Here is a 26,188-nt window from a genome sequence, read left to right as displayed (position 1 = left end):
TCTCTCTCTCTGTGTGTGTGTGTGTGTGTGTGTGTGTGTGTGTGTGTGTGTGTGTATAGACCAGAGATTAACTGCATGTCCATAGGTGTCATTCCAGGGCTGTAATCTATCCACCTTGGTTGGTTCTTTTTCATTTGTTTTTTGCTTTCTGGTTTACTTTGAGACAGGGACTCTTTTGCTGGGCCATGGGGCTGACCAATTCAGAAGGGCTGGCTGGCCAGTGAGGTCTAGTGATCTACTGCTTCATGATTCCCCAATGGTGAGATAACAAGTATGTGTCACAGTATTTATGTTAGTATGTACTGTAGCTAACTTTCTACCCTCGTTAACTATTCTTGTTTTATTACTATTGTTGAGATAAAACAACACAGGCGATGAAAGGATTTATCTAGCTTACAATTCCAGGCCACAATCCATTGTCAAGGGGAAATAAATTGAGAAAACTGGTCACATCATATCCACAGTCAAGGACACAACAAAACAAACGTCGTTGTTTTGTCTGCTTGCTAGTTTGTACATGAAGATATATTTCATCACTGATACAGTTGAGGACAACCTGCCCAGGGGATGGTACAACTCACAGTCGGTTGTGTCTTCCTACATAAACCAAGAATCAAGACAACCCCTGACAGATGTACTCACAGACCAATCTGATCTAGACAACTCCTTAGTTGTGGCTAACTTCACAGAGGATTTAAGTTAGGCAAGCTGACATTTAAAGGGAACCAGCACATTAGTGTCAATTATTATTGCTGTTTTTCTTCATCCTCTATGGTTGGGCATTGTCTTCATGTTTAACAGATTTCACTCTGTAAGATCATTTTAGATTTTTGAAAATGTAACTCTCATAGCTATGATCTTTTTTTCTGGGCAGGCCATATGAAACTTTTTTTTTTAATCTATTTTATATAATGACTGCAATGGTTAACAGGATCTAGGAACATCTAGGAGACAAACCTCTGGGCCTATCTGAGAAGAAAGTTCTAAGTTGGGTTAACAAAGGTGAAAGGACCGATCTAAATGTGGACAAAGTCATTGCACAGGCTGTGGTCATGAACAGAAATTAGAGGGAGCTGAGTGCAGGCATCCATCCCTCTCTGTGTGTCCTGGGGTCTGATCCAGTAACCAGTGGCCTTAAATCTCTGGGGCCATAACTTTTCTACCATGATAGATAGTATCCTTCAACTGTGACCGCAAATATTCTGTCCTTTAAGTCGTGTTTATCATATAATTTGTCAGAGCCATGATAAAAGAATCAAATGCAGGACACTGACACCAGGAAGGGCCGCTGCTGTGATGAGCCTGACCTTCTGGCGCTTCGACAGTTCTCTACACTTTGAAGGCTTTGTTGCCCAGACAGATGACTGTCGTAAACTGCAGTATTTGTTGCTGTATTCTAGAGTAGAGCAGTTGTTTTAAAATTTGGTTTCTAGAATTCAGAATCTGGCATGTGCTCTGGAATATTTGGTCTATGAGAACCGAATACCTGGTCCATGTTTCTGTAAATAGCCTCTGTAAAACCTCCCCGTTGCTGTTCACCTCAGGCACTTTCCTTGTCTTGTAAGGGCTTTCTACTTAATAGGAGCCTTGAGAAACATGGCTTCCAGAAAGAGTCCTCTAGTGGGCGTCTCATGATTAACTGGGTTGCTTTACATCCATTTTGTTCAAGAAAAAAAAATAGATATGCTTTCTTTTATAACAGTTGAAGGGTCTGTACAAGGTAAGTAATGTGTTTCTAAATCCGAGCACTATACTGGAGATGGGATTATTTGGAAAAGATAAGTACAGATTAAGTTCTATGATGAGTTCTTAATGAAATTATATCAGAGCCCTGGACTAAGACACTCCTGTCTGGTTTATGTGATCACAGACTCCAAGTTCCTGGGCCCTCATACCCCCGTCCAGACATCTTAAGGAAGTCACAAAAATATGTAAAAAAAAAAAAAAAAAAATCCAAAGCCCTGGTTTCACCTGGATATAAGACTCTAGAAACATAAAAGCATAGAGAGTAAACATCTCAATGGAATACTAAAACACCACTATATCACAGTAACCAATTCCTCAACTGACCATCCTAACCCAAACATAACCAAAACCCACTTGCCCAGCTAATAATCAGGTTTTTTTTATTATTAAAATGAAGAATACTCAAAGAGAAAAGGTCCCCAACTGTCTCAAGGGAGGCTGACAAGGCAGCATTCTCCCTAAAATTCAAAGGCAGCCACCTGATGAAAAGGTTAGCTCCAGGACTGAGATGTTTAAATAAGACAGCAGCATGGTCACAGCCTTAGCCTGTTAGGTCATTGTGATTTCTTAGCTATTGTAGTCAACAAAGGTTTGCATTTATCCATTTTTATATGTGCAATTCATATGTGTGAACATAAGTGCTTATGTGTAGGTAAAAAATTAAGTAATGAAACAAATGATTTTTATCAAAGAATCATGACATGACTGCTTGCCTATGCTAAGGGAAGGCAAGTACATTACCAGTAGTTAGAGGTTTTTCATTCATCACATACTCATACTTTTCCTTCCACAGAAATCTTGCTAGCAATGTCTGGCCAACCTTGTCCTCTGCCCCAATTTATAGTTTTGGGATGGAAACATATTTTCATTATCTTTTTACGATGATAGAAATGCAGTTATCAATGCATGTCAATACTAATGAAATTGCTGCTTGAAAGAGCAGTTTATGTCATTATGGATTTTGTTTATGGCATAGAAATGTTATGAATAGGTCATTATAATTTGTCAATTTTCACATTTCTCCTATTTTATTTTAAAGCATACATGTTATTTATATTGTAAATTATTTTCATCATAGAAATTTTTGATATCTTAGTTACTTCTTTTCTGAAACTGGAGAATTCAAATTAACTATGCAGTAATCATTAGAAAGCAAAGAAAACTCATTTCTTATGATAATATTTCCATTCATTAAAAATTCCGTATGAAAAGCTAAAGGGAATAATTCTCTTCAAATGATAAAAGACATGAAAATAACTTAACAACATAGTTAGAAAATTTTAAAGTATAGATTCAGTTGAAAATTCTGATATTTGAAGGAGCAATGTTAAAAGCAGTGTCCCATTTCTGGTTTATTCAATTATGCTCATAACGGTTGATTTTGCTAGAGCTTATTTTATGTTTATAAAATCCTCCTAATGTGAAGGTTGCAGAACTTAATTTCCATGTAAGTTGACTATTTTAATATAAAAAGTGTCAAATATAAATAACAGTGTATCAGAAAAAATGGTATATTATTAACCAGGTGAAGTAATTAATACATATCATTTTGGAGATTTTGATAACACAGAAAGTTCTTTTATAAGATTTTGTAACATGTAATTTAATTTAATTCCAATTCATTACTTTTACTGTTAGACTCTCCTCTCGTTATTGGTGGGCCTATGCCATCTTTTGTCATTTTGTTGGGTTTATTTTCACTAGCAGACACTCCACAGTAACTGAAAACTTCCCATGAGCTGCTTCCGTACAGTGCATAGTCTTCGGGTTTATTTCCTTCATCACTTGAGATTTCCCTTTACAACTTAAAGATTAAAGATTAATGAGGACGTTGATTTTTCTTGCAGAAAGACAAATAAGCTACACTTTAACTCAAGGTGCTGAGCATGCAACCAAGTGTGGAAAGTTTAAACCCTATCTGACGGGCATCCTAAATTTCGTGAATTTCATTAGAATTTTGCCTTAATCCCAAATTCACTTTCAACAAACCTATGAATGGATTTTCTATTTCATGTAAGAAAAAACACTCACAGGCCCTGAAAAGCAGTGTCTCTGGTTGAAGGGAACCAACTCCACCTCCTCGTCCCAGGACCATTTCACCTTTGAAAAGCTTTCTCCTCTCTGGAGATTTTAACTTGGACCTTTTAGTTGTCACCATCTTAACAAACACAGCTCCTTTTAGTTTAATTAATTATACACAGTTATTTTCTTCTTAACATTAAAGTTGGTGGTACATACATTGGCTTTCAGCACAGTTTAATTTTAAAAGTACTTTTATCTTAGCCATAGAGATGGTTGATAGCTTTCCTGTATTACAGATGGCATTAGCTATAACCAAATCATGCTTGGATCCTTTTGAACAGAAATAAAAAGATTTACTTAATATTTATTGCAAAAGTTCTACAGCTGCATTTAGACACAATAAAGTGTCTAAAACTAATTCAAAATTAAACAGAATTTTTTTTTCAAAGAAAATATTAGAAGAGATTGGGAGTTCCTGTGTCCAAGAGTTTTAAAAAAGAGAGAGGACATAAAATTGGGAGAGGGAAGATATGGAAGGGGAAAAGAGTAAAACAGGTAAGTAGAAATGCTTGATTTGAAATGTAACAAAAAAGGAAACAATATTTTTACAAATACATATAACTTGCTCTGAAGTTTAAAATATGCTATCATTTTGTTTCAAAAGAGTTCCCTATGTATCAATGAAATAGGCATAATATTATTTATTTTAGAAATATCTTTGTGAAAAGAGTTGTTCAAAAAACTGAGGGTGACTTTTGAAGAATCTCCAATTTAAACACATTTATATCATGATAATATATATATATAAACATATAATACGCACACATATATATATATATATATATATCTTTTCAAGAAATGAACTACATATTTATTTAAATATATGATAGAGACTGGGCAGTGGTGGTGCATGCCTTTAATTCCAACACTTGGAAGGCAGAGGCAGGCAGATTTCTGTGAGTAAAGAGAAATTTCCAGGACAGCTCCAAAGCTATTCAGAGAAACCTTGTCTTGAAAAACAAATAAATAGATCAATAAAAACTAAAAATAAATACATAGATTTATGGTAGAGCCTATTGCATTGTCTGTCACAATAATTGGTAATAACTCATAGCTCATAGAGTATAATACACAGGAAATTAATATCTGCTAATCTGACATCATGCCTGAATGAAATCACTTTTCTCAATTCTGAACATTCATTCTACACTTAAAGAAAAATGACAATGATCTTCAATATTGGCTGATGAATAGATGATGTTTTGAGGAAAATACTTACTTAGACGTTTTCTTCCATGCTTAATAATAAAAGAGTATATGTTAATATCTGACCAAAGCAACTTGTTTGACAAATTATTTGCAATTCTAGAATACATTAATTTGTCTATAGGGTCAGAAAATTATCTAGGCAAGACCAGGAAATAAGTATTTTAAGTATGTAGACCTCATGATCTCACATACAACTATCAGACATGCAATATATAGAGTATTAGCCACAAGGCTATAGTCCTTCAACTTGTGAAGGGTTACATTAAGAAAACAATTGTGGACATTTGATTATAATCTGTATTTAAGACATAGATAGTACTGTCTTAATGAAACAAATATGTGTAATAAATTTTGGTCTATAAATTCAATCCTTTAATATTTCAATATTTTTTGACTGTTCTTAAGATTTTAAAAACTATGAAGTCCTTGTAGTTGTGAACTTCCATGAGAACAGGAATTGGTATCAGACAAGTCAGTATGCTCTCATTGGACTTCTCCCTTAGGTATCCATTCAGTGCACCCACTAAGCCCTTTGGAGGACTCTCTTGATTCCTATGCTGAAGTACAAGATAGGCTAATTTCCTACATTCTGAAGTGAGATGGTTTCAATAATGAAGATGACTCCTTTGGGGCTTACTAAAATATGAGAGTCATGGCCCGAAGTCCAAGTTATGATTGCTTCTCCACCACCATCTTAATTTCTACAAAGTGAGAACCAGTCTATGAACTAGCCATATATATGCCCCCATTAGTTAATGACCTCTATTTTACCACAGTTTAATTACTTCATATAGTTTAATTGATTTTCCCTTTCTAATCCAACATTAGTAAGAAATATTACTCTCTAGGAGTTGCTAATATGCTTTTAAAATATTTTCCCTGAAGTTCATTTTATTATCTGCCTAGGTATATCATTTTGTATATTGTTCTTTAATACTCTAGATTTAATTTCATTTATTCTTTCACATAAAATTTGGACTCATCTGTTTAGCTAAATGCAATAAAAATTTGAGTGAGGTGGAAACTAACACTTATAGCATCAAAATATATTATTTAAGAACTTAGTATGTTTACATAATTATTCTATATTCTTTACAGAGTCAAATTAAATTGTGGTTTATAGCATTAGAGGAGTTTCATCCTGACTTTTAGTGAAATAAATGAAAAATATATACTATAAAATTAATAATCCATCAACTTAAATTTGATAATTGAATATATATCAGCTAAAGAAATATGAAATATATACATGAGTAAGGATGTTTTAATGTCACTTTAGGAGATGTGAGAGAACTTTTGTTTCTGTTTCATTGAGAAAATCTCATATGTAGCTCAGGCTGACCTTGAACTCAGCTTGGGTTGGTTTTCAATTTCCAATATTACTAGCTCAGTTTCATGATTGCAGGGATCACAGGTGTTTGAACACTATATCTATCTCCTTAAAGAATAATTTATGACAATTAGAGTCGTTTACCTAAGTAATAGGTAGTATCTGTACAACTTTTAAACAAAAATTAGAAAATTGCCTATGGTGTTATGTTGTATTTGTATATAATTGTTCATATTAACAATTTATAATAACCCATTTAAGTACCAATATACAATTTGTCACTAAAGAGTGTGTTACCGATTACCATGTAATTATCAATTTATTAGTAGATCATTAGAAAAACTATTGTGCAATATATCTTTATTTACATTTTTAATTATTTCAAAGGAACCCTTTTGACATTTAATTTAACTGATATATTTTATTATTCAACATGGAGTCCAGTTTCCTTCAGTAGAAAAAAAAAATGACCCACAACGTATATCTGTTAGATTTCAAATAACACATAAAATAAAGAAATAAGGATGTTAGTCATTGCAAGAAGAACGACCCAAAACTCTTTTCTCCTTTTTAAAGAAATCCATCCAAGGCAGTGGTTGTTTATCTCTGCCCAACACAACAGCGTTTGCATCTTTCAAGGAATCTCTGTGACTTTATATAGTAGTTGCTTTTAGTGTGGTCAAATAACGGCATAAATCATGCTTTCCCCCTTGTCTGCCACTGAAGATAAAACAGAGTTTGTTTTCAGGCTTTGAAAGTTGCCATCAATTGTTAGCCTTGCATGCTTCTTTATATGGTGATAGTGCCTGTGCAGAGTAGCCAACGATGGAACAAATCTCCATTTTCCACAATGTAGCACAGCTTTATAGTTCCCTTTAAACTGGAGACTAACGTTGCCATTAATTTATTCCTTATTTATTGGGATTTATTTCACAAATGTCTAGTTTGCACTAAGCTCAGATGGGAAACAGTAACTGTCTACTACCACAATTTATTTCCATTCACACATGATAGGAAACAAATAATAAAATGCTCCATTGTTCAGTGGTACATGAAACAAGAGAATAAAAGAATGAATACCAACAGATTACTACTTTAAAAGCCTACAAATACAATGAGGATACTAGTCATTTTTAAACTTTTATGTTATTGTCTCACTATTTTAGCAGTAAATTTACTTGTTAGTTCTCTCATGTTACTTGAGAGTCCTACAGAAATAATGTCAACTCTTCAAAAATGATAAATTCTATATTTATTTCTATGGAAATAGAATGAGTTTTAAATTTGTAAGAGAACTCTGGCTTTATGTTTAATTTGTTGTACTTCAAGCTTTTATATGGTTTCAAGAAACATTCATATTTCTCAGGGTCAAAAACTCATGTGGTTATAAAGACAATTCCTGATTATCTTTACTGAATGAAACTTAATATACCTGCTAATAACATGAACTTTTACTCTGCATGTCACTTCTCTGCCAAGACTTAAAAAAATTAATTTACAATTGTTTAACTATACACTTTCTCTTTTCACTCATTAGTTACAGATTCCAAAGTCATAGTTGAAATTGGAGATTGAAAGGGCACATTTGTTACTATGCCTGTGAAGGAATGATATAAGCAATCTTGTACACCTTAGAGTATAATTTGAACAGACATCTAAACTTCCGTATGGCAAGGTTCTAGAATTGAGAATTTTGATTTGTGCCTCAGCTTTTAAAGAGTTATCTATTTTACATGTATTTGTGATTTGTTTGCATGTATGTATGTGCTGCACATGTGTGCCATGACTGTAGAGATGAGAACAGGGAATGTGATCCTCTGGCACTGGAAGCACAGATAGCTGTTATCTGCCAGGTGGGTGCTGGGTACCAACCTGGGACTTATGTATAAGCAGCAGGTGCTCATAATCACCGACTTATCTCTCTGGCCATGTGATACTTCAACTTTTAAATAATGTACATTTATACAATACAGTACATGTCAAAAGACAGATTTAACATGAGTTAAGTTCAGCAGTTGGTGGATGGAAGGTCTTGTTTTGTCTTAATAGAAGGTGAAACAGATGGAAATTATGGTATATATAAGAATCTTATTGATGAACTGGGCCCTGCAATAACATGGAAAACAGACTAAGACCATTACTTTTTTTTAATGAATTAAGACATATAAATTGTCTAAAAAAAACCCAAAAAACCAAAACAGACATTCAAATTAAAAACAGAAACAACAAACAAAAAAATCCTCAATCATTGTTTCTGTTCAACTCTGTTGTTAAATATACGACCTCAGTGTAGGCATCCTAAGTTAGAGGAGACTTCTGACTATAGAAACAAGAAGTTAAAAAAAAACAAAAAAACAAAACAGGACAAACTTAAAGCTGTCTAAGAGAAAGTAAGTTGGGTATGGCCTTTGTGTGTAGTTTCTGACACATAGAGTTGAAAATAGATCATGAGAATACTCTGACTTCTCTGATCTTACTGCCAACATATCTGCAGTCTGTTATGAGTCTACAATTATAAAATAATTCTGGAATTTTCAAAATATATAATCAATAAAGCAGGGTACCTATATGTAATGTCTATTCAGCTACCTATACTGATTCAGAAATGGTCATGGACGGTAAAAGAAATTCATAGACCTAAGATTCATGGGCCATAGAGGAAGATGGATAAAAATATATCATTGAATAAATGACCATATTTTTAGGGACACTGACAATAATTGCCTAGGAAGATTCTGCTTGCCATTGCTAAGGAGCAACCAAGTCTTTCAATATCTATCATTTTAGTTAATTATTTATTTAGGCTTATATTTTTCATAAATATATATGACCAGTAACTGTGAATGATAGTTGTCTCATTGTGCAATAAACAGTGGAACTTATTACTTCTATTTAATTATCCTTTTCTGCTCCAAGACCCCATTATTAGTTCTCTCTCACACTTTCCACTTTCTAGTAATCACCATTGTATAGTCAGATTTACCTTAGCATTCAAATATGAGAGAACATGTGTTTTTCCCCACCTCTTGATGGTAATTTTGTATTTATTTACTCATTGTACATATTGTTTTAGAAATAGTTTGCTTGTTGTTTAACTTGTGGCTCATAGGACATGAAAATCGACTTAAACCCGATGGAAGGACTTTTCTTTGTTAGATAAATTAGGATAAGTGTGTTAACTTAGTGGGAAGGCTATAGACTATGGCTGAGATGATAATTTCTCCAGGAACTTTAAACTTCCCCAAATATGTGGTAGAATATTTTTGTTGACAAGTGACCACTAAGCTATGGGCAATATTTAACAGCACCCAGTTCCATTTATAGCATTAGTGGTCATATAAACTCTTCATTTTCATCCATTCTGTATGTACCATATATCATTCAATCTGTTCAATATGAATTAAGGTTGATATGTTCCTCTTAAAAATCTCAGCTGAACACAGGCAAGACTTATTCTATACATATAAATTCCTTAAGTACAAGGAATCTAGATTCTTAAGTCAGTGTTTCCTGTCACCAAGGAACACTACTTTGATTTCTGGCCTGAAGGAACTGGGTTGGTGCAAGTCCAAAAGTTCTGAATCAAATGAAAATAAAAAAAAAATCAAGAAAATAGAAAACACATTCCAATTTTCTCAGGAAAATGAACATAAAAGCTATATTTCTAATAGACACATGCCAAGAAACATTGACACCATGCTAATTGGATTGGTTTATATTTCTGAGTAAATTCAGATGTGACCTAAAAGCCTATATGGAGTAAGAGAGCTTACTAGGACTGAAAAGGAAAAAAATCTAAAATAAAGTAAATAGAAGTGAAACAATAAATATAGTGATAATGAGAAGATGAAACTAAAAATTATCATGGTAAGATGACTAAACATGATCTGAGCAAGGGTAACAGCTATGGACATGCTGAAGTGGATAAGGGGAAGTCCTTTAAAACAAAATAAAACACCAACCAAAAAAAAAAAAAAACTACAAACCACAAAACCACAGAAAACCAAGGAATGGTGAGAGTAGGGTAAACAGTCTTCTCTAGGAAGAACACACATTTTGGTTATCCAACACTTAATGTCCAGCTCTGAAAACATACACACAAATGACATTATACACTTAACACAGACTGAGCAGGTTGTATTAAGGAATAGACAATATACAGATGCATATAACAATAATTAATGAAGAAAGAGGCCCTGAGTTTGAATGAGTGTGAAGAGACATGTAAGGGAGGGTTTGGAGTAAGGAAAAATGGAAATGACACAGTTTTGTCATAATCTCAAAAATGAAAGAAATAGTTAACAATATCTCAATAGGTGAGATAAAATCTTAAATAAGTGTATTCAAAAGTAGAAAATCATGACTTGAAGTCAGTGGTGAATCTGAAATATTCAAAATGGTGTTTAAAAGATAAATCTAATAGACAGACTGTCTCTCATGAACATCTAAGAACACTTCTGGAAGTATAGGAATAAACACTCCTCCTCTCTCACTTTCTCACTCTCTGAGGAGCAGAAGAAAGAAAATGTATATCTTGTCACATTGCCATGAAACTTAAAACCAAAATTATGGTTTATAATAATAGATTATTCGCTGAACATAATGACAATTAAGAAGTTCCTTAATCAGCCATGGGCAACAAGATATTCAGAGACAAGAAAATTCTATCTTCAAAGTACTAAAAAAATAATGGTCACATAATATTCTGTGCCAAAATAAACCTTGCAAAGGGAAGCCATCATAAAAAATTGTGTGTATATATGGTCATTAAGTTGTGTGTGATGTAAATTGAATTTAAGACTTCATACATCATAGTCACTGAACTGCATCTTTTATAGTAAAAATAAAATATTTTTTATCTGTATTGTTTGCCTGTATGTGTGTATGTACACCAGTGCTATCCAGTGCCATAAGAATCCAGAGGAGGGCATCAAATTCCTGAAAACTGCAGTTACAGACGGTTGTGAACCACCATTTGTGGACTGAGAACTGAATGTAGGACCTCTGGAAAAGCAACAAGTGCTCTTAATCACTGAGCCAATTTTTTTCTAACCCCTTAAAAATTTAAATTCTCATTAAATAGGGAATGTAACAGCTCCTGCACTTTTCCAAAAGAAGTTCTATAGGAAATACCTGATGAAAAGAATATTTACTCCCAGAAGAAAGGAAAAAAAATCATAGGAAAGCATAAAGATTACTTGGCTATCTGCTATGTCTAACTTTTGACCCAATTAACTTTTAGCATTGTTGGCATAAGTATTAGATTAAACTCCAGACAATATTCCAAATGGAAGAGGTAATTCGAATTTGCTGTTTGAAAAGAGAACAGAGACACTGAATAAATTCATACTCTTTTGAAAACACATATATTAAAACATTAAACATTGATTATATAGAAATATAATATATAACTTTGAGGCCAGTGTTGTAAAATCAAAATTAAAATTGATGATAAACACGATTTAAACAACTTCTTATATGTTTTAAATTTAAGCCAACTTATCATTTAACTTATTTTAAAGACTGTGGCAATGAACTAACTATAATTACTCAACTTTATTCTGTCTTGCTGGGAAATAATTCATTCTATTTTTAGGCTCAGGCTTCTTGATTTCATATTCTTCTCCAGCCAGATGAAAGCCTTGGATGTCTTCAAGGAAAAATGGCTTTGTTTGGAATCAAAATGTTATATTGCCAGAGTTTACATTTAGTGTGTGAGAACCTTTCAAAGTAGAAAATACTGTCTGGGCCAATAAGCCTGCCCTTTTTCTGTCAGATACCAACTTCACCTTCTAGCTTTTCATCATATCCTCAAACTCCCTTGTTTAATGCCAGAAAATCCTTGTGCCTAGAATTTCTTTATGCTCTCTGCTTTCACAGCCATCTATGATAACATGATTGGACAGAAGATCATAAGCTCAAAGCATAAATGTTTCTGAACTGCAGAAGAGGCTGTGCCATGAGGCCTTAATAACATCTCTCTTCGAGAGTCCAGATCAATAGCTTTGTCACTAAGGGCCTCGCTTATCCCATTCACCTCTGTGAACAATTATTCAATGGTCTGAGAATGGCCACCCTTCTTCCCTTCTGAATGTCAAAGAAGCCTCAGAGGAAACATTAATAAGATCATCTTTCTGGGGGCGGGGAAGGAATACTGCACATTAATAACACATTTCAGTTACATACACACAGTGAGATTTTATTCAGCTCTAAGAAAAATTATATTATGAAAATCTCAGCAATCGGGTGGTCTGTGGAAGTGTGATAGAAAGAGGGGTGGCTCACACTCACAAAGACAAAAAGCACAATTTATTCTCCTATGCGAACCTTTGCTTGGAATGTAGACCTGTATGTGTGTTAGTGAGTATAAAGGTGAGTGGAGCCTGAAATAGTAGAGCAGAGAGCAAGAGAGGGTTCAAAAGACGTACTATGAAAGAAAGGGAGGGCAAAAGAACATATGTGATATGGAAATGGAAGGAAGGCTGAGTAGAGGCTATAAAGGGTGCAGGACAGTGTGAGGGGCTACAGGACAGTGTAAGGGGGTGCAGGACATTGTAAGGGATGCAGGACAGTATAAGGGGTGCAGGACACTGTAAGGGGTGCAGGACACTGTAAGGGGGTGCAGGACCTTGTAAGGGGTGCAGGACAGTGTAAGGGGGTATAGGACTGTGTAAGGGAGTGCAGGACTGTGTAAGGGAGTGCAGGACAGTGTAAGGGGGTACAGGACCTTGTAAGGGGTACAGGACAGTGTAAGGGGGTACAGGACAGTGTAAGGGGGTGCAGGACAGTGTAAGGGGTACAGGACAGTGTAAGGGGTACAGGACAGTGTAAGGGGGTACAGGACAGTGTAAGGGTGTGCAGGAAAGTGTAAGGGTGTGCAGGAAAGTGTAAGGGTGTGCAGGAAAGTGTAAGGATGTGCAGGACAGTGTAGGGAGTACAGGGGAGTACAGGAAGACGAAGAGATGAGTAGAGAAGCAGATTACCTAAAACACACTTTGTTTGTTTGTTTGTTTTGAGACAGGGTTTCTCTGTGAAGCTTTGTGCCTTTCCTGGAACTCACTCTGCAGCTCAGGCTGGCCTTGAACTCACAGAGATCCACCTGCCTCTGGTTCCTGAGTGCTGGGATTAAAGGTGTGTGCCACCACACCACCTAGGCTAAAACACACTTTCTTAGGCAATGCATACAGATATCTAATACTGTGCATGTTAACTGAAAAAAAAGGCACACACACACAAAGTATAACAAGTTTAGTCTCATTTCAGAAATTTCCACTGTCAAATGAAATTGGTTGAATTATATCATGTGATACCTCCAGGCGTCACTTCTTGCAGCAGGTGTACAATCCGATACTAACATCACTATGTTAATAAGGTTTACCCTAAATTAATGTTCATGAGGAGCTTATTGAGGATTCATGTCACTGCAGAACACACAAAAGAACAAAACTTGCATTCAAATTTGCATCCTAATTGGTTTCAGTTATTTCTTACGAAGTTATAATGTCTTAGATAGATGAAATAAAAAGCAATTTGATGTAAATTAGCACTTTAAAAGCCAACAATATTTTATTCAGACCCTTAAAAATAATGTCATTGAGTAGAATAAATTAAAACAATTAAAATTATGTAAGCAACAGTATGCTAGCCTGACAGTATCATTTAGGAAAATGCTTAAATGGTTATGAAAAATAAGTTGGTATTTAGGGGGAAAAAGCTGATTTGTTATAAACAGAGTGATTTAAAATATTTGTATTTGGTTTTAAAATTTAGAATTTATACTTAATATTTCTGTTTATTTGATTGATACAGCAAGAATCAGAATGTATTTCTCATTTTTTTTCTTCCTAGAATTTGGGCATAGGTGTATGCTAACAATATTATGGAAAAGGAATGGGAAATTCACAACTCAGTAATCGATCTTTTAGAATACAATCTCATATTAAACTACTCAAGTTCAAGTAAATATGTATCAGTCAGTGGATTTTGAAGGTGTGGATTTGACAGGTGATGCTATGATGGAAGTTAAGGAACAAAAAGAGCCATTTAAAGTCAGCTCCTTCCCAGGCACCATTTAGGACCGACAAATACATATGTCAAGTTTCTCTAATATAAGTTGGATTATCCAAAGCCTGTGACATCCTTTCTGATGTATATATCAGGTGCCTTACATATCAAGGGATCCTTTTGAGGCACACAAATACTAGCATTGTGAGATCCTTTGATATTAGTATTGTGGTTGACAGTCAGCAACCTCTTTCACAAATAGCTTGGTCAGTGTATGATGATACTCTTAAGATGAAGACAATAGGTGCTTCCTTTGTCTAAATAAGGACTGAGGCCCCTAGAGGTAATGGAGAATAATGTATTTTTCAACCAAAGAAAGGGTCTAAAGCCAGAAGACAAAAAGGATTATGATATACCTGAGAACAGCAAAGAAAGAAAGAAAAAGAATAACTGTTTTCTTGATGACATAGGAACTTACAAACCCAGAGTCTCAGAAGACTCATAAAACTCAGTTGCTTGCTCCATCACCACTATGCTCTTCTGCTTTCTGTGTGTCCTAGCTAGTTTTATGTCAATTAACATAAGCTAGAGTCATCAGGAGGAAGGCTCAATTGAGAAAACGCCTCCACAAGATCTAGCTGGAAGACAGTTTTTAAATTAGTGATTGATGGGGGAGGGCCCAACCCACTATGGGTGGTGCCATTCTTCAACTGGTGGTCCTGGGTTTTATAAGAAAGCAGACTGAGCAAGCCATGGAGAGCAAGTCAGTAAGCAGCATCCCTCCGTGGCCTCTGCATCAGCTCCTACCTCCAAGTTTCTGCCCTGCATGAGTTCCTGCTCTCACTGCTTTTGATGATGAACTGTCATATGGAATTGAATGAAATAAACCCTTTCCTCCCCAAGTTGATTTTAGTCATGGTGTTTCATCACAGCAACAGGGACCCTAACTAAGGCACTGCATTAGCTCTCAGAAAGCAAAGCTTTTCCTTTCTTTCACTTTTTATCTCCTACCTTTGGATGGACAACAGACAGACTACAAAACCTCCTTGCCCTAATAGTCTCTGGAACTATGCTCCCTTACAGTACCCCTAGCCAATGAAACTGCTTACAGGCTTCTGTTGCCATGCCTGCCTGTTTCCTTGACTTTTAACACAAAAACAATAACTTTTATTTTGCCTTCTGCTTCATTCTTCCTGGCAGATACTAAGAGATCAGCTTTGCATGGCCTGTTGTTTAGTATCTCAAACTCCAAAATCTCATCAAATTCTTAAATTTATCAACAAGGACCAAAAATGTGCAAATGAAACCTTGCATCCCTTTGTGACAGACACATATGGAATGATTACTCTAAGTTACCTTATTTTCTGTTTGCTGCATGCTAGACCCCAATTCTCAAGTTTATTCAAGCAAAGCTTAAAAATAGTCAACTGCCTCTCAAAGGCCAAACAGAGAAAGAGCTGGGCTTCAGTTCTCTAAATAGTGTTAGCAGCTCTTCTGCAATCCCAGGCAAAACGTTTCTGTTCCCAATACTTTCATCTTATCATTAGTAAAATGAAGGATGCCAGTATTTTCCAGATACTTACAGATCTAAAGCATTGATAGATAATGAGAAACATTTAACAATATGGATGGGCTTTACTCTTCCTGATTTACTTTCTCACTGCCTTGTGATCACTCTCAGAAACCCATTTCTTATACTTTATTGCACAGGTGTTTTTTTTAATACCCTTCTTTCATCTGACAGCCTTGATGAAACAGATATATTCATAATTATTACAAACTATAGCACAAAAGAAAGGAAGGGAATTAATTTTGTGAAAACCAAAATATAAACAATTATGTTTGATCAGGAAAGGTTAATGAAATTCAAGTATAGAAAAAGTAACCAATAAAGGAGCCAAGCCCTTAGATTAAAACATGGAAAACATTAAGAGACCTGTGGAACACACACATTGTTCAAAGCCAGTGAACCAGAAGAGCAGGTAAAATTTGTCAAGGTTAAAAAGCAAAAGAAGGCCAAATCGTGAGGTTCTTTGAATGCTGCCATGAATAGTCACTTTCAACAGACCTACAAAAACATTTAGAGAATATAAGGGACTCCCATGACGTCAAGTCAAAAACTGCAATGACATTTGCTTTGTGTCCTGGTTTGTTCTTCTATTGCTTTGATAAAACATTCTTATAAAAGGCAACTTAAAGGAAGGAAGCAATTATTTGGCTTATTCTCCCACATCACAATGCATCACTGAGAGACGTCATGGTAGAAACTCAAGCAGAACCTATGGAGGAACACTGATTACAGGCTTGCTCAGCATCTATTCATCTATTGTCATCATCTTAAGAGTATTATCAGACATCGACCAAGCTATTTGTGAAGGAGATTGCTGACTATCAACCACTAAACTAGTATCAAAGGATCTCACCATGCTAGTATTTTGTGTGCCTCAAAAGGACCCCTTGATCTGTAAGGCATGTATATATATATATATATATATATATATATATATATATATACACACACACATACACACACACACATGGTATATATATGAGAAAGGATGTCACAGTTCATGACCTCTTGCCTAGGGATGGTGTGTTGGACACCCAATAACAATTAAAAATAATTACAATATCCTATAACAGTTGCCTCAGGTTGAGTGCTGAGGCAATCCTTCAATTGAAGGCCCTCATCCAAAGTTAATCTAGGTTGGGTCGAGTTGACAATAAACAATAACCAGGGCACTTTGGGATTGAATAGATTATGGTCCCAGAATAGGATAGCAAAGACACGGAGCAGAGTTTTGGAAAGTGCCAAGGAAACAGCTGTTGGGCCTAAGAAAAGGTCAATCTATCATACAAACTGAAGAACCATTGGTGAGGATGGTCTTTGATAATTTGGTGGCGAGAAAAAGCATTTCTTAGTATTGATCAAATCAGGAAAGTTTGAAAGGGCTGTTCAAACTAAACTCGCTAGTTCTATAAGAGAATGACTCAATATGAAGCATTTTGGGAACAGTGGCTGAAGCCAATAGCTGCTGAGAACCAGACACAGGTCTGGGCTTTATGAAGAGAATAGACTCAGCCTCCAATTTATGGCACGCTAACATATAGATAAGTTCATCATTACAACAGAATTCCATTCTTTTACATTCCATCTTTTAGAATCTTAAACACTTTTGAGTATTCTAATTCCTGTGTTTTGTTTCTTAAAAACAAAAATTGAAAACACCTATTTTTCAAACCGGGGGAGCTTCAAATAGAGCACTTCGCTCTCATCTGAAATAGGTTTAGAAGAAGATATGATGGGCTTCAGCATGATGCCATAAAATGGGAGCATGGGCTTTGTGGGAGGAAGGAAGGACATTAATCAGAGGGAAACAGAATGGAATGAGATTCAGAATCACAGCAGTAGCCCTCTGTCAACACAGTATCAGTCATTTACTCCCTCACAGGTCCCCTCCTCCACACTTTGAAACCCATGACACATGAAAAACCTTTAACCTTTTATTTTCTTCCCTGTTTTGTTTGCCTTTCCTTTCTGATCCTACTATGTTGTAGGAAAGCTTAAGGTAACTTCTGAAATCTTTTTTCCCCCCATTTTTAAATTTTTTTTATTTTATAATTTAATTTAATTTTATGTATCAGCCACAGATTCCCCTGTCCTCCCCCATCCCCCCCCCTCCTTCCCCCCAGCCCACCCCCCATTCCCATCTCCTCCAGGGCAAGGACTCCCCTGGGGATTCAGTTCAACCTGGTAGATTCAGTCCAGGCAGGTCTAGTCCCCTCCTCCCAGGCTGAGCAAAGTGTCCCTGCATAAGCCCCAGGTTCCAAACAGCTAGCTCATGCACTAAGGACAGGTCCCAGTCCCACTGCCTGGGGGCCTCCCAAACAGTTCAAGCTAACCAACTGTCTCACTTATCCAGAGGGCATGATCCAGTTGGGGGCTTCTCAGCTATTGGTTCATAGTTCATGTGTTTCCATTAGTTTGGCTATTTGTCCCTGTGCTTTTTCCAATCTTGGTCTCAACAATTCTCGTTCATACAATCCCTCCTCTTTCTTGCCAATTGAACCCCCGGAGCACTTTGGAAATCAATATGGTGCTTTCTTAGAAAATTGGGATTCAATCTCCCCCAAGACCCAGCTATACCACTCTTGGGCATATACCCAAGGAATGCTCAATCATACCACAAGGGCACTTGCTCAGCTATGTTCATATCAGCATTGTTTGTAATAGCCAGAACCTGGAAACAACCTAGATGCCCTTCAACTGAACAATGGATAAATAAAATGTGGTACATATACACAATGGAATACTACTCAGCAGAGAAAAACAATGACATCATGAGGTTTGCAGACAAATGGATGGATCTAGAAAAAATCATCCTGAGTGAGGTAACCCAGACTCAGAAAGATAAACATGGTATGTACTCACTCATAGGAGGATACTAGATGTAAAACAAAGATGACTAGACTGCTACTTACAACTCCAGGGAGGCTACCTAGAAAACAGGACCCTAAGAAAGACACAGAGATCGCCCAATTACAGAGAAATGGATGAGATCTACATGAACAACCTGGACATGAGTGGGGGTAATGAGGGCAAGGTTCCAGGGAAAGAGAGCTTAGGGGAGCAGGAGATCCCAGCTGAATCAAGAACAGAGAGGAAGAACAAGGAATAAGAGACCATGATAAATGAAGACCACATGGGAATAGGAAGAAGCAAACTGCTAGAGAGGTCCCCAGAAATCCACAAAGAAACCTCCACAATAGACTACTGGCAATGGTGGAGAGAAAGCCCAAACTGACCTACTCTGGTGATAGGATGGCCAAACACCCTGTCGTGCTAGAAATCTCATCCAATAACTTCTGAAATCTTAAGAGGCCACCTAGAGAATAATTCTGGGAAGGAAGAGATGGTCTTACATATTCCAATTCTGGTCAAGCAACCAGAGGGTCACATTACAAAGCTCTGCTTCTTCTGTCTTAGGCTTATCTACTACGGAGATATACTAAGTCACTGATGTGGCCAGCCAAATGTTTCGTGTTGCTTTGTTTCGAAGAAATATATAGCATACATATCTTTTTGTCATCAACTAGAGTGACTAAGAGAATACATATTCAAAAATGACAAGTATCAATGTTTTCTAATGATTATTTTCTCAGAATAGACTAAACCAACAAAGTCAAATATCGATAATGCTTTTCTTTTCTCCTCCCTAGATGTGTAGTCAAATTATAGTTTGAACTGTGCATTTTATTCATATAAGTATATTAAGTTCACGAGTAAGTTTATTCATATACATTTGAATACTTTGACATTTATTATGACAAATTCAGAGGTTTGGCTGTGATATAAAGTTTTGGCAGAGAATGGAATCAATAATATGTATTATTGCAGGAAAGAGAAGAATAACTTGAAAGTATTCAAGCAAATGAATAGCTTAAAATGGAAAGCATAACTTTTTAAATTTCTTCACATCTACTGTGTTTCCCACTCATTTGAAAATAAGTTTATTACTTATAGTGAGAAGCATATATATTTAGAAGTTTCATGAGTATGTTACATTGATTTGACTACTATTTTATGTGAAATGGATTTTTAGTTACTGATCTAGGGATATAAAATCTAAGATTAACTCTTCTCATTCTGCCATACATTATTAGAAATGACGAGTGTCTGTACAGTACACAGTCCCTTTTGCTTCCATGACCAGATGAAGGATAGTAAACACAGATATGCCATCACCCAATAAACTAATGCAATTTATCATTTATTTAAAACTATCTCTGCCAAGCAATGAGTGAAGGTTTATGCCATATATAAAAGTGAATTTTCACATAGAAAGCATCTTAAATAAAAAAATACATACGGATCCTAGGTTTATAATATTTATCCAGAACTCTTTTGCTTTCCCCAAATTTTCAAATAGTTAATTATGTATGGCATGCTCTAAGGCAAAAAAATTCTTAATCCCTCCCTTCTAGAATCACTCATAATTTATATTTACTCCATTATAAAATCTTGATATAGGTGAACAAAAACATTAGGTTAACACTTTGTATTAATTTGAATGAAATATCCTAGTGATTAAATCATAAAGGCTGTTTCATGCTTTATGCAAAAGATACAAAACTTCCCATGCCTCTATTAATGTTTTCCACCAGCAAAAATGACCATCACTTAATGGTTTAGTGAAATTTGTGGTAATCAAGAACCCATGTGTCCTACTGATTCAATCTGTGAACATTCACTTTTATTACTATTTATACATATATATGTACTTACATATGCATATATAAGAAAAAAATTTCTTTACCTTCTGTATTTCATCTTTTTAAACAAATGTGAATGTAATACCAGTGTATAAGTGAATTAAGTATAAGGTGCTAGAGGGAAAAAATTCCTATGAATAACTTACCACTGAGAATAGAACATCTGTAGTACACCACTGTGTACAAAGAGATCACTGTATTTATATATTGAATTATATAAAATTTCAATTTATATGTAGTTAAATAAATGTTCTTTATGAAGGTTAAGTAAAATTTTTAAATGTATATATTTATTTAATTAATAAGTCTCCATAAGATGATTCATGTGAGAGAAAAATCATCTTTAAATTATAGTTATTTCACTCTCATAGTAAGAATATGAAAGCTATAATTTTAAATTTAAATGCATTTTACGATGCTATTATTCCTTCACAGTTATTTTAAAAATCCTTACTAAAATTAAAAATCTAATGTAGGTAAAAATCTTACTTAGTACTAGCAAAGGTCAATAGTGCACTGAGGTTGGTGTTGATTTTCTACATAAAAATGATGTAGCCGGGCGGTGGTGGCGCACGCCTTTAATCCCAGCACTCGGGAGGCAGAGCCAGGCGGATCTCTGTGAGTTCGAGGCCAGCCTGGACTACCAAGTGAGTTCCAGGAAAGGCGCAAAGCTACACAGAGAAACCCTGTCTCGAAAAACCAAAAAAAAAAAAAAAAAAAAATGATGTAAATCCCAGAATTCATAGGATTTAAATGAAAGGAGAGTAGGCTATATCATTTCTATATGAAAGAAAAAAAACAATATATCAGATGTTTTCTTATAGTTAACAGAAGTCAATTTCTTTGTGGGAGCCCAGAGAGGCTTCCCAGTGAAAACTTATTCAGGGTCAGAGAATCTGGGCTTGCTTTACCCAGCCGGGCTGCATAAGGAGATGATTTCACCATGGGCATATTTACCAGGTGCTTGGAAGGGACTATACTTGGCTGGACAGTGTGTTTTGGTCTTGCAAGAGGGAAGTCTTTTGCCTCTCCTCTTGGCACATTACAAAAGCCCTTTTTAATAAAGGACAAGGCCATTGGATATCGACCCAGGCCTTCCCGAAGACATCATGTGTTTCTGTCTTTCTTCTCATCTTCTAGGTCTTTCTTTCTATCTGATATTTCCACATTCCTCTCTCTTCTGCCTAAGAACCCTTCAAAAGGTGAGAGCAGATCCCCACATTTCTACAATGAGAAATGATGAGGAAGTACATTAAAAAAACTTTTAAAAAACAATTTAAGATACAGGATAAATTATTTGTATTTTTGCATCTTACCATGGCAGGAACCCTCAATTTCTTCATATCCTGTACTGCAGATACACCTTCCAAGAGGAACAAGCCAATCTCCATCAGCTCCACAGTAGAGTTTAGGAGTATCCCGCTCCTCAGCACTCTTCACACATGAACCCCGCACTTCAACCAAAGAGGAAGAATCAACCCTTGGGATGGTATCAGGAAACATAGCCAAGTTCCTCACAGTGAAGGGACATTTTTTGTAGAAAACACGGACTGAGACCAGGGCTATGCAAGCTCCAATGTCTTGAAAAGCCAAATAAAATCCTTTCCTTTCTATAGGTCCCACCTCACGAATTTCAGTGTTGAGTTTAAGGATTCGATCACCCAAATCCATCTGAGTAAAACTCTCATCAGCAGCAATTGTGTCGATCTTTACATATTGGCTTGGCTTGAATTTTGTCCCATGGGATTCATCCGATTCTATATAATACAGATTAAATGTTTCTTTACAAGTTCCCAAGACCCACGGGATGCTGTTACAATCCCTCAGTGTGAACTTCATTTCCACATAAATTTTCTGTGCAGCATCACGAGAGATCCAATTGGTCCGGAGCCAGTTGTTCTGGTTTGGTTCCATGACGTTGCATACCTGGTACGTATGTATGGGCCTGTTGTGCTCATCCATTTCAGTAATGGCATCCCACTGCACAAAGGAAAAGAAAAACAGTGAAGTGAGTATAAAAACCACTGCCATGAACAGAAATGTTCACGCTTAAGAATGGTCTAACAAAAGAAAGTGAGTTAAAATTATGCAATGAAACTGTCCAAAGCAACAAAGCAGCGTTTTAACTATGACCCTTTGATTGAAAGTATGGAACCTACTCTTCTGGGAGCGTTCTCCGTTAATCACATGACCAAAGCAGCTTTAACATTGTCAGTTTCCTCAACTGTAGAATAGAATTGGTAACATTTCCTGTTTTGTAGGGTTGTTATAAGGCATATGCATTTTAAATGTGTATCGAAAGTAGTTACAATAGTTCCGGGGAGAGAGCTGGAGTGAGGGCTCCTCAATTAAGAACACATACTGCTCTTGGAGAGGACCCAGGATTTGTTCCCGTCACCCACATCAGGCACCTCACAACCACCTGTAATTATATTTCGGTGACCTGACATCCTTTTCTGGCTTCTGTGAGCATCTGAACTCTAGTGCTCACAGAGAACAGACACATCTCATCTCAGAGAAACAGACACATAAACAGAATAAAAAAAAATAAAAATATTTGTTGACTTAATAAAAGGATTTAAAGTAGCATACATTATTTGATCAAAATCACAAGAACCATGAAAAGTGTTCAGTAGATTTTCCCAATCTACCCTTATATATAATTTGCCACAAAGTGATATATATTAAACAGTATGAAATTAAATGCCTCTATGGTCATTCTGAGATAGATTCGGGTATCTTCTGTCCTGGCTTGTTTTCTGTCAGCTTTCCACAACCTACAGTTACTGGGGAGGAGGGAAAAATAATATGGAAAATGTCTCCATATCAGACTGCAGAGCACTTTCTTAGTGATTGATATGGGAGGGTCCATTCCGTATTGGGTGGTACCACACTAGGTTGGTGGTGCTGGTTTCTATAAGAAAGCAGGCTGAGCAAATGGAGGATGGGATGGTTTGACTCTATAATCAACAGTTATTAGCAAAAAGACTATCAGTCAACAGCCAACTAGACTATCATGCCAGCACCAACATTTTGAATAATCCACAGATGCCCTGAGGGACGGGGGAAAAAGACAAAAGAAAACCACAGCTAATTTCTTTGGCTTCAAGAGGACTAGTCAGTCTGTACTGGGCTTGGTGCTATCTGTTAGGGTTACTATTGCTGTGGTGAAACACCATGACCAAAAGCAACTTGGGTAGGAAAAGGTTTATTCACTCAGTTCCATATAAGAGTTCATTACTGAGGGCAGGGACTCAAGCAGGATAGTAACTTGAATGCAGGAGCTGATGTAGGTGCAATAGAGGAATGCTGCTTACTGGTTTGCTCAGTCTGCTTTCTTACAGAACCTAAGACCATAAGCCTAGTCATAAAACCACCCACAATGGGCTGGGCCCTTCCCCATCAATCACCAAGAAATTGCCCTATAGGCTTATGGGCAGCTGGATCCTATGGAAGCAATTTGTTAATTGAGGTTTCGTACTCTCAGATAATTTTAGCTTGTTTCAATTCGACATAAAAATATTCAACACAATTGACCCTTTGTCAGCTTGACACACAAGCACATCACTGTTAAACTACAACCTTCTGTTTCTTGTTCATCCCCAAGACTACACATTAATATTGATATCATAATATAAAATATTCTGAAACTTAAAAGATCTATTCTTACAAATTTAAAAAAACTTTAAAAATTTAATCGCTTTTAAAATCAAGTCTCTTTTAAAATCCAAACTCTCTCAACTGTAAGCTCTCAAACTGCAGGCTCCTATAAAATTAAATGCTTTCTTAACTTCAAGAGGAAAGAACCAGGGCATAGTCAATCTGTACAAAACAAAACTGTGTTAATTAAAATCCAACTTGTTAACTCAAGATCCAACATCTGGGATCCACTCATGATTTTATAGGCTTGAAAGGGCTTCTGTCACTTCTCTGGATCTGCCCTATGCAGCACACAGAGCTGGATTCCACTCCACCACTGTTGCTGTTCTTGGTAGTCAACTTATGGTACTGGCATTACCACAATTCAGGGCTACACTGTTGCAACTTGGCTGCACCGTCGCCAGTAGCTTTTCCAGTGCTCTCTTCAGGGACTCCAGCCTTGCCACACAGCCTCAAGCCTCGTCTGCTCTCCATGACTCCTTCATGCATTCTAAACCAGTACCATCTGGGTGACTATTCCACTACCAAGTTCAGCTGCCAACAAGAGGTACAACCTTGGCCACTTGTATAGCACAGCTTCTGTGTGTTGAGCCTGAGGAAACACTTCCCAGATGATTTCACCTCAATGATGTTGGTCTCTTATCATTGCTAATTTCTTAGCTCCAGCTGCAAAGCAAAGGTGTTCCCTCAGTGGTTTTTGTCTCTTGTTAATCACAGCTGATTCTAGATCCAGCTAACCAGAACTATAGTTTAACTATAGTTAAACTATAGTTAAACTATAACCCTGATAGAATCTTTGAGTGATTCTCAACCTTTCTCCTGGAACTTCCCAAGCCAAGCCTCCATCCTCTCCGTTTCTCTTTACATTTTTATCTTTCAACCTCCCACAAAACAGCTCATCAATATTTGAACACTCAATGGCTTTTCTAGCCCACAATTCCAAACATCGAACAAAAACAACATAGTCACTTCTGCAACAACAATATCCCCAAATCCGGGTACCAATATCTATCTTAGTTGAGGTTACTCTTGCTGTGATGAGAAACCGTGACCAAAAGCAATATGAGGAAAGAGTTAATTTCACTCATAATTCTATATAACAGTTCATCATCAAAAGCAATGAAGGCAGTACCTCAAGCAGAGCAGGAGCCTTGAGGCAGGAGCTGATATAGAGGCCATGGAGGCATGCTGCTTACTGTCTAGCATTTACTGGATTACTCAGCCTGCTTTCATATAGAACCCAACTCCACAAGCCTAAGGATGAAACCACCCACAATGGGCTGGGCCCTCCCCTGCGGGGCATTTACCCACCAACCCTACAGTTCCCCAGAGTTTTCTTGAGTGCAAGCAGCAGGAAATACTAGATAGAAAGATTTAGATTGTGGAGATAAACAGATAGAAAATAAAGGACAGCCTCGAGAGAGCCTAGAACCTTTCCAACGAGCCCTGACTGTCTCTGCCCCAGAGTATTTATAGAGATGCCAAGGGGTGGAGAAACCCCACCCCCACCCCACCCCCTGCCCCAGCACAGCCAAGTGCAGACCATCTCAGACACCTGCACTCAGGCCCATGGTCCTAATCATCCTTTCTGTGCGGACCTGCTGGGTAAAGCCATGAGGAACCTGAAAACGGGCTCCCACACTCCCCCATCAATCAATAATTAAGAAAATGCCCTACAGGCTTGCCTACAACCCCATTTTATGAAAGCATTTTTTTAAATTGGGGTTCCCTCCTCTCAGATGACTTTAGCTTGCATCAAATTGGCATAAAATTATTCATCACACAATCAAAAACCTTAACTAACTCTGAATCTCCCTTCAACATTTTTTTGCTTAGTCTAGATGCACTTCCCTGATGGTCTAGCAGAGGGACTGATATGAAACT

General features: G+C 36.5%; 1 protein-coding gene and 1 long non-coding RNA gene across 2 annotated transcripts in view; one reads left to right on the top strand and one right to left on the bottom strand.

Annotated features, from left to right (window-relative positions):
• LOC131922440 (ephrin type-A receptor 6) overlaps window positions 1-26,188 on the bottom strand; it is a 902,384-nt gene that overhangs the window by 706,475 nt on the left and 169,721 nt on the right. The window contains exon 3 of the mRNA XM_059277230.1: window positions 21,961-22,624. Within this exon, the coding sequence (XP_059133213.1) occupies window positions 21,961-22,624 (664 nt within the window). The remainder of the gene's footprint in view (window positions 1-21,960; window positions 22,625-26,188) is intronic.
• Window positions 1,502-22,255, top strand: LOC131922441 (uncharacterized). The gene is made up of 2 exons (XR_009382286.1): window positions 1,502-1,720; window positions 22,002-22,255. It is a non-coding gene; the product is annotated as an uncharacterized LOC131922441 (long non-coding RNA).

Source organism: Peromyscus eremicus, chromosome 12, assembly GCF_949786415.1.
Source record: "Peromyscus eremicus chromosome 12, PerEre_H2_v1, whole genome shotgun sequence".
NCBI lineage: Eukaryota > Metazoa > Chordata > Mammalia > Rodentia > Cricetidae > Peromyscus > Peromyscus eremicus.
The sequence above is the reverse complement of the archived record's forward strand: the minus strand, read 5'-3'. Positions and strand labels throughout refer to the sequence as shown.